Below are 8,604 nucleotides of genomic sequence, written 5' to 3'. Positions count from 1 at the left end.
CGGGGCCTGCCCGCGCTGCCCGGGGCCTGCCCGCGCTGCCCGGGGCCTGCCCGCGCCCTCCCCACAGGGACCCTCTGGGGATTCCAGGCACCGAGCACGCCCAGGAATGAGGACTCTCAGACACTGGCGATGGTGCAAAGGAAAAACACCACTTACCGACGCTGGCGGGAGTGACGTCTGGGCCCCCAGCTGGAAGGCAAGAGCGGGGTTCACTGTGGAAGGCTCGGATGAGCGCCCAGGGGCCGTGGCACCTCCCCCCCGCTCCCCATCCTCAGAAGTGGAGGCCTTGGCGGCAGGGCCTGGCCGCACCCCGGTGACCCCACACCCGGCACACGCGGACACCGTCCGGTCTGCTGAGGGGAGAGCCGGGCCGGGGTGGGAAGAATGGGCTACAGGGGCTCCTCGGGCCCGGGAGACCGTGGTGCTTTCACACGAGCTGTCTCCCGTCCCCACATGGGCCACAGAAACTGTGGCCCCAGGCCTAGCACCGGGCCCTGCAGCCTGTGCAACACATCTGCTCACCTCTAGGCAAAGATGGCCAGAAAACAAGTCTGTTCATTTCAAGAAGAAATTTTAAAGCCAACATGCGTAAGGAGCAGCTGGTGAACGCCAGCTCCTGCTGTAGGCCACGGGCCAGTGGTGGCGGGGTGGGTGTGGGATCTCCACCCCTGCACAGCAGTGCCCCTGCCCGGAGGTGGACCCCTGCGAGTGCCCAACACCGTCTGCTCTGGAGGTGAGAACGCACCAGGACCTTCCGGAACCCGTTTCGGACTCGGACGTAGAGCTCTTCCCTCTCCGTCACGAAGATGAGCCAGCCCTCAGGCACCTCGCGCACTCTGTCCAGCATGGTCCGGTACGTGGCCCAGATCCTCACCTGCTGGAGTCCCAAGCCCGAGTGGGTCCCGCTACCCGACCCCGGGCCTGGGGCTGGCCGCAAGAGCAGGGGTAGGGCAGACAGGACCCGTGCGTCCTGGCTGGGCATGGCTTTGGGCTGGGAGAGCTAGCCGTAAGGCCCCCGGGCGCCCGCTGGCTGCCCGTGGAAGGGCCGCAGGTGACGTGTGCACCCTGGCACCTCCAGTGGGTGGCTGTGGGAGCTTCCCGACAGACCACCCACCTCCCCGTGCCCACCCCAGACGTCCCACTGGTGTCTTACCCCTGAGGAGGCCCCCATGGCTCCAGGGGGCCCCGGGGGACCGGGTGGGCCTGGGGGACCGGGCACACTGACAGCTGCAGGAGAGAAGCCGGGTGAGCCTGGCCCACAGCCGTGGCAAGGCCTGACCGTGCGGTGGCCGTACGGTGCTCTCCACAGGCCCTGCCCCGGGCCACTCCCCAGACTCACTCTGTCTGTGAGGGCCGGGGAACGAGGGAGGCCCCGGAGGGCCTGGGGGCCCGGGGGGGCCCTGGCGTCCCTCGTAGCCAATGCCGGGAGGTCCCTGGGGTCCGGGCGGGCCCGGCTGGCCCCGGATGCTCTCTCCTTTTGGACCCTGTGACAAGAAGACATGTTCTTAGCCCAGGCTGGGCTGCATCTGCGTGGGCGCCCCGTGTGGAGGGGTCTGAGCCTCAGGTGCCGGGACCCTGGCCACGGACAAGAGCTGCCCAGCACCCCACGGAGAGTGGTACCCGTGCTCCGGGGGCCAGAGATGCGTGTGGAGCAGGTGGGCAGTGGCAGGGCAGACACGCGTGAGGGTCTGTGTTCACGTGACCACCCGGTGGCTGCACACCCCCCAGGGCTGCATCGGCCCTGAGCTCCACGCAGGCCGGAGCTGTGTGGACACCGGCAGCTGGTGGGGGTCTGAGCTCACCGGAATGCCGGGGTAGCCGGGGGGGCCGGGGGGCCCGGGGGGGCCGGGCACGCTGGAGCCGAAGAAGCCCCCGCTGGGCCCCGGTTCGCCTCGCTCGCCCTTCTGTCCGGCGTCCCCGCGGTCTCCCTTCTCCCCCTGTGGGAAGCGAGCGCCCGTGGAGAAGGGGCGGTATTGTGCGGTCTCCCGACCCCAGCGCCCACCCTCCAGGGCCCTGTCCGCTTCCTCCCCGGCCCAGTGGGCCCCTCCCCAGGGCCACACCCGCTCAGGGAGGAACACAGAGAAGATGGCACACGTCATCCTCCGACGCATGCCAGCACAGACCACACAGAGAGCGCCCTGGGGCCGGCCGCCCCTCAGACGGCCCCTCTCCCGCCTGACCAGCAGCCCCGCTCACCTTCATTTCAGCTTCCAAGTGAAGGAGATCCAAGGGAAACTGGCCTGCGGAAGGCGGTGGGGACTGGGCAAGGGCCGGGGCCTCCCACTAAGAACCCCTTGTGCCAGGGTTTACACCACCCGCGCCTGCACACGCACGTCAGTAATGGGCCTCACCCGTCGATACAACTCAGGCAGGGCATCTGCCTAGTGCAAATACTCTGACATCCCAACCGCCACCCAAACCTCCTTCCGGAAGGAAGGGGCCTGTGGACCCTGATGGTGCCCACTTGGGTCCAGCCTCCAGCTCTTCAACAGGGAGGGAGGGCAGGAGCTATCTGGAGCCCCGTCCCCTCAGCCCTCCGGTCCCCAGATCCAGGTCATGTCGGGACTGCGGGGCGGGAAGAGGCTTTCCCCCTCCAGTGGAGGGCAAGGTGGGGGCGTCCGGCCCTGCCAGGGACCTGGACCTGGCTTCCTGTCCATCAGCCCGGCTGCCTCCACAGCCAGGACACACGGACGGCTCGCTCACCTGGGGGTCCCGGGGGACCCACTTCTCCTTTGTCACCCTTCGGCCCAGATGGCCCCTGTGCCCCTAGAGGAAGAGAGGCCATCAGGGGAAGTCGGGCAGGGCCTCCATTCCCCGGCGCTCCTGAGCCTTGCGGGGGCCGGCCATGGGTGAATGGGGTCAGAGCCACAGCTGGTGAGGGGGGGACGCCCCGCACAGGCGTTGGTGCCCCGCTCCAGACGTGAGGCGGGCCCGGTCTAGGTGGACACCTGGCTCTGCTGCGGCCTTGGCCACCTGAGCCTCCGCTGGGTCCCTCTTGGAGGCGGAGCTGGGAGGAGGCCGCGGCACTGACAGGCCTGGCCAGGGGGCTGAGGGGCAGGGGCCCGGGGCTAGCGCAGCCCACTCAGTAAGGCCTGCACTGCCACCCGCCCCTGTGGGACCGCTGCCCGTGCTGAGCCCCGGGGCTCACCTTGCAATCCTTTGGGCCCAGGGCGGCCAGCCTCCATGAATGCCTGCAACAAACAGTCCAGAGGTGACTACTGAGGGACAGGGCAGGGACTGGCTGTGGAAACTGAGGCAGCCGCTCTCCCAGGGTGCGGAATCCTGGCAAGCCCCAGCCCCTCCCAGAGGACACACGGACACGCTCCCCTGAGGACTGTCGGAGCAGGAGTGAGCACAGGGGTTTGGAGCTGGGAGCTGGGCCGTGGTAGGCCTGCTCCTCTGGCCACTCCCCTGGCTGAGCTGGTAGAATGGGATCCCCCTTCCCCCAGACCTGGGGTTCCATACTCGGGACCAGCTTAGGGCTGGTCTGAGACAGACACACCCTGCCCTCCCCGCCCCTGCTTTCCCCAGGGAATCCGCGCTACCCACTGCCAGATGTGGCCACCAGACAGGCCCATGTCCCGAGATGTGCAGGGACAGACACGGAGGCCGGGGAAGGGGTGGGCGCGTGGGGAGGGAGCCCGGCGGGGGGGTGGCCTTGGAGCCTGGGGCGGCTGGCAGGGCTGCGCAGCGCGGTGTGAGATGACTTACGTTGCTGTCGTAGACCGGCACCCCCGGAGGGCCTGGGGGCCCCGGAGGGCCCGGCGGCCCGGGCATTCCCTGTGGAGAAGCAGATGTCACCCAGGGCGTGGCCAGGCCAGCGACACAGCCAGTGAGCAGTGAGGGCACAGACAGGACCGGCTTAACCAGAGGAAGCAGCGAGCTGGCTCTGGCCTGGGTCCTGCGGCAGAGCCCCGACACTGCTTCCGGAAGAGCTGGGTCAGTGGCCCTGTCAGCGTGTCTGTCTGTGCACTGCGGGCCGGCAAAGCTCCCGGGAGGAAGCGCAGGAGCGTCCCGGGTGAGCATGTGGGAAGCCGGTTTCTGTTTGTTTCTAGCTTGAGGAAGGAAGTTGGTAGGACAGCAACACGGCACTGTGCCGGCCGTGTGGGGAGTGTGGCCTGGGGGCCTCCTGGCTGCTGGCCGTGTGGGGGTGTGGCCAGGGGGCTCCCCTCCCGGCTGCCTGCCTCAGGACAGCTCCTGGGCCAGGGAGGGGGACGCAGCTTCCCGGAGGCCACACCGGAGGGGCCGCGCCTGCCTGCATCTACCGGTAAAGAGGCTCCCTCCTCGTGAGGAGCAGCCTTGCCACCGACTTAGAAAAGTCAAACCAAGGGCAAAACCAGAGGCCGGTGCTTCTCTTTGACAAGGGTGACCCGTGACCAGCCGCGGCCTCGGTCCTCTAGCGTGCTGCACTCCTGGCAGCTGGTTCTGGAGTTTTGCTGATGCTGCCAAATTTTCATCCACAAAAAGGAATGAAGCCCAAGAAAGAACCCACAGCCTCACGGTCCAAGGTTCTGAAACACAGCAGGTGCACCCGCCCGGGCAGAGCGGGTCGAGGGCTGGGAGGGAAGCGGTCTGGAGGAGGCAGTGGCCGGGAGCTTGGGCGAGTCTCGGCAACTGCTTTGTGAGGGCAGCAATGAGAGAGGGCGAGGCCTCCACCCAGAGCCAGGGCTAGGCCTCTACACCCGACCCGGGATTAGGCCTCCACCCCAGAGCCGGGGCTACGCTTCCACCCAGAGCTGGGGCTATGCCTCCACCCAGAGCCAGGGCTAGGCCTCCACCCCAGAGCTGGGGCTACGCCTCCACCCCAGACACAGCGGCTGCCTGCCATAGTGTGGAGTTGGGAGATGCAAGGGAAGGCTTTGCGCAGTCACCACGGCACAGCCCCGGAGGACCAGGCGGCTTCTCTGCTCCTGGTGGGCTGGGTGGTGGGCGCATGCACGTGTATAACTGCATTGCTCTGTGTGCCAGGCCGCAGCCCGTGGTCACCGTATCTGGCTGGCACTTACCCTCATGCCAAGTCCCAGGCTGGTGTCTCCGGGCTCGCCCTTCTCGCCCTTCAATCCATTCACCCCTGGCCGACCCTGGAGCACAGCAAAGCAGGAAGAACTGCTGGGCTCTGGTGGAGATGGTTCCACACCCACCCATCCTAACTCCTGCGGGCCGGAGCCCCCATTCCTCCCCTACCAGGCTCCGGGGAGCGTTGCCGCCCCAGACCCCAGCCTGGACACGGCCGGGGGACCCCCACCACACCCAGAGGACAGCTGTGCTCCGGTCAGGATGTGTGAAGGCAAGTGACCACGACCCCCAGGCCCGTCCCCCCGTGGCTGGGCCTCTCCAACCTTTTGGGCTAGCCCGCTACCCGCAGGGCACTGAGGCCCTCACTGGCCCTCACTGGCCCCAGGTCCTCACCGGCCTTCCGGGAATGCCGATCTCGCCCTTGTGTCCGGGCCGCCCATAGGGACCCTGTGGAGAGGAGGAGCGAGCTGAGGCTGCAGTGGGGGCTGATCCCCCCCCCAGGCCAGGATCCCGGCCCCCACCCACGAGGGGCTCTCCCTGCGGCCTCTCCCGGCCTCCCCGGGCTTCTGAGCCGCAGGTGAGCTCTCAAGGCTGGGCCACGCGAGCTGACAGTTTCCTGCCCAACCACCACGCCCACGTGCTCTCCAAAGGGCCAGGGGGCTACTCACCGGGGGTCCTCGGAAGCCTGGCTCTCCCTGAATGAAAGACCAGAGGCACCGTCACCCTCGGTCACCCTGTGGTGCACCTGGGCACAGGCCCGGGGCCGTCGGTGGGGCTCTGGGGCGCTGGGCCCGCAATGCCCTGGCTCTGACATCCAAGCCCCTCTTCCGGGAAGCCAACCATGTAGTGCTGTCACCAGAAACCCCGACGCCCAAGCCCACCCGGAAGGAGACGCGCCTCACCTTGGCTCCTTTCTGGGCAGGGCCCAGGGCTCTGCCATCCGCACCGTAGAAGCCACCCGGCTCCCCCTTCTCCCCCTGGAAGGGCAGGGCGGGGGGTCAGGCCAGGCTCCCACATGGCCGTGGCTGAAGACAGCACCGCTCCCCCTCCCCAGGGCCTCAGACAGACAGACAGACAGCCCTGAAGCAGGAACAGAGGCAAGGCCTCGGCCTCAGACAGACAGCCCCGCTAGGTGGACACCATAGCAGCTTCTCACCTTGGGGCCTGGGAGGCCCTGCTCGCCTTTGGAGCCCAGGTCACCCTTGGGTCCAGTGGGTCCCTGGAGTGGAGACCAAGCAGGAGTGAGGATGTCTGGCCCGTGCCCTGTCCCAGGGCTGCTCCTGGTGGTGTGCCAGTCCCTCACCTCAAGGACAGTGCCCGACGCCACCCCAACCTCATCCCTAACAAGGACCTCTAGCTCCCAGGGGGGTCCGAGTGTACAAGGAGACCCCGACGCACAGCTGGTGCAGGGCAAGCTTGCGGTCACTCACCCTCAAGCCTCCGTGCCCAGTCCTGCCCTGTGGAGGGAGGGGGAGCATTAGTGCAGGGAACACCAGGCTCGGGGGACACTGGACACATTGAACCAGCCACCACCTGGCCACAGCAACTGCGCAGGCCCACGGCCACCGCCTAGGCCACGGCTACCGCCCAGGCCTGCAGCCACTGCCCAGGCCTGCGGCCACTGCCCAGGCCTGCGGCCACTGCCCAGGCCATGGCCCAGGCCACGGCCACTGCCCAGGCCACAGCCACCATCTGGCCACAGCAACTGCGCAGGCCCATGGCCACCGCCCAGGCCACGGCCACCGCCCAGGCCCACGGCTACTGCCCAGGCCCACGGCCACTGTCCAGGCCACAGCCACCATCTGGCCACAGCAACTGCGCAGGCCCATGGCCACCGCCCAGGCCATGGCCACCGCCCAGGCCACAGCCACCGCCCAGGCCCGCGGCCACCGCCCAGGCCCACGGCTGATCTTCTCAGACACAGGCCTCACGTACCTCAGGTCCTGCCACACCTGCCACTGCCCAGGCCACGGCCACCACCTGGCCACAGCAACCGCCCAGGCCCATGGCTACCACCGAGGCCATAGCCACGGCCACCGCCCAAGCCACGGCCACCGCCCAGGCCACGGCCACCGCCCAGGCCACAGCCACCGCCCAGGCCCATGGCTACCACCGAGGCCATAGCCACGGCCACCGCCCAGGCCACGGCCACCGCCCAGGCCACAGCCACCGCCCAGGCCACAGCCACCGCCCAGGCCCACGGCTGATCTTCTCAGACACAGGCCTCACGTACCTCAGGTCCTGCCACACCTGCCACTGCCGGCTGCCCCTAAGCCAACAGAAAACAAAAATCAGAAGAGAAGCAAGGAAAGAAGACCTCCCTTCAAAGTTAAATCAGCTCCTGCCGTGTGGCTGGCATACGACCAGCAAAGCAATCCAAAGTGGGGAGGAAAACTATTGCCACTGCCCTCTTTTTGCCATGAGGCTGCCCCCTGGGTCCCTCACCTCTGGGGTCCTCTGCCCCTGGGGCTCTGCCTGGGCCGGTGCCACTCTAGAGTCCCGGAGGCAGAAGATGACGTTCAGCACTGCAGACCAACTTCTCAGGCCCTGCCGGACCTGAGGGGAGCCCTGCCCCGGGGCCTTTCTCTGACAGCGCCCTCCAACCCGTGGCCACCGGCTAGCGGTGCCCGGCACTCCTCTGGGCCTTGACCCCTGCCGGCAGCCCCATTCTCCGGGGCCTCCCCCGCATCTCTCTTGCCTGTGTGAAAGTCAGCCTGTGCCTAGGAACCTGGCAGTCAGGCCTGGGACCATTCTTACGCTTCTTCCCAAACTCATGCTACCTGTCCTGAACACCAGACAGAGCACAGAGAGGCTAATGTGCTCAAGACCACAGTGGACAGCAGGGGCTCTGGCCTGCACAGGCCGCCCCTCCCAGAGCCCAGGGCAGCAGGGATCTAACCATGGGACGGCCACACACACCAACCAGCCGGCCAATCAGCTACCTGGGCCAGACTGTGTCCCAAGGCGCTGTGTCCCCGTGGCCACCGTGTGTGTGTGTGCACGCGTACGTGCACGCATGCGTGCACACGGGCGTGAGGGGGACGGGTGCTAGGCGGCCCTGGGGCTGGGTTTGGAGGCAGGGCAGGCAGGGCCCATCTCCACGGATTTGCTGACACTGGCACCATAGAAAGTACCGGTGCTCACGACAGCCCAGGGCCTGAGGGGCTCAGGACTGGGGTGGCTTCAGCCCCCGCCCAGTTCCCATGAGGGCAGAGGGACCAGTCCCCGACGCACCCGCACCCCAAGGTCCTTACGTCCTGATCCGACACGTAGACCACAGGCCCCGGGGGTCCTGGGGGTCCAGGGAGGCCCGGCTGCCCGACTCCGTCCTTCCCTGGATCGCCCTGGAAGAGAACAGTGTCCACCCCTCCACCACACCGTCCGGGACTGAGCCCCCAAGCCGCCAAGGGGCTCCCCTACTCCACGGACGTACTGCAAAGCGGCCATGGACCAGGACCAGGCGCCTTCACCAGGAGCCACCTGGCCTCAGGTGCCGTGCCCCAGCTTTGGGAGCCCCGCTGACTTGAGGGTGTTTACCGTGCTGGTGCAGCATGGAGAGCGCCCCAGCCCCCCCACCCCGGGCTCAGC

The 8,604-nt window shown here is 67.8% G+C and overlaps 1 protein-coding gene across 1 annotated transcript in view; it reads right to left on the bottom strand.

Moving 5' to 3' along the window:
* Col18a1 (collagen, type XVIII, alpha 1) overlaps positions 1–8,604 on the bottom strand; it is a 55,784-nt gene that overhangs the window by 3,879 nt on the left and 43,301 nt on the right. The window contains exons 13-29 of the mRNA XM_013032900.1: positions 8,271–8,360; positions 7,250–7,285; positions 6,447–6,473; positions 6,173–6,235; positions 5,919–5,993; positions 5,685–5,711; positions 5,410–5,463; positions 5,007–5,081; positions 3,712–3,780; positions 3,149–3,191; positions 2,704–2,766; positions 2,197–2,240; positions 1,803–1,937; positions 1,340–1,484; positions 1,154–1,227; positions 746–874; positions 92–189 (exon numbers count right to left, since the gene is read on the bottom strand). Coding sequence (XP_012888354.1) covers positions 92–189; positions 746–874; positions 1,154–1,227; positions 1,340–1,484; positions 1,803–1,937; positions 2,197–2,240; positions 2,704–2,766; positions 3,149–3,191; positions 3,712–3,780; positions 5,007–5,081; positions 5,410–5,463; positions 5,685–5,711; positions 5,919–5,993; positions 6,173–6,235; positions 6,447–6,473; positions 7,250–7,285; positions 8,271–8,360 — 1,247 coding nt within the window. The remainder of the gene's footprint in view (positions 1–91; positions 190–745; positions 875–1,153; positions 1,228–1,339; positions 1,485–1,802; positions 1,938–2,196; positions 2,241–2,703; positions 2,767–3,148; positions 3,192–3,711; positions 3,781–5,006; positions 5,082–5,409; positions 5,464–5,684; positions 5,712–5,918; positions 5,994–6,172; positions 6,236–6,446; positions 6,474–7,249; positions 7,286–8,270; positions 8,361–8,604) is intronic.

This window comes from Dipodomys ordii, unplaced genomic scaffold (assembly GCF_000151885.1).
Source record: "Dipodomys ordii isolate 6190 unplaced genomic scaffold, Dord_2.0 Scaffold159, whole genome shotgun sequence".
Taxonomy (NCBI): domain Eukaryota; kingdom Metazoa; phylum Chordata; class Mammalia; order Rodentia; family Heteromyidae; genus Dipodomys; species Dipodomys ordii.
This window is presented reverse-complemented; position numbering and strand designations above follow the sequence as displayed.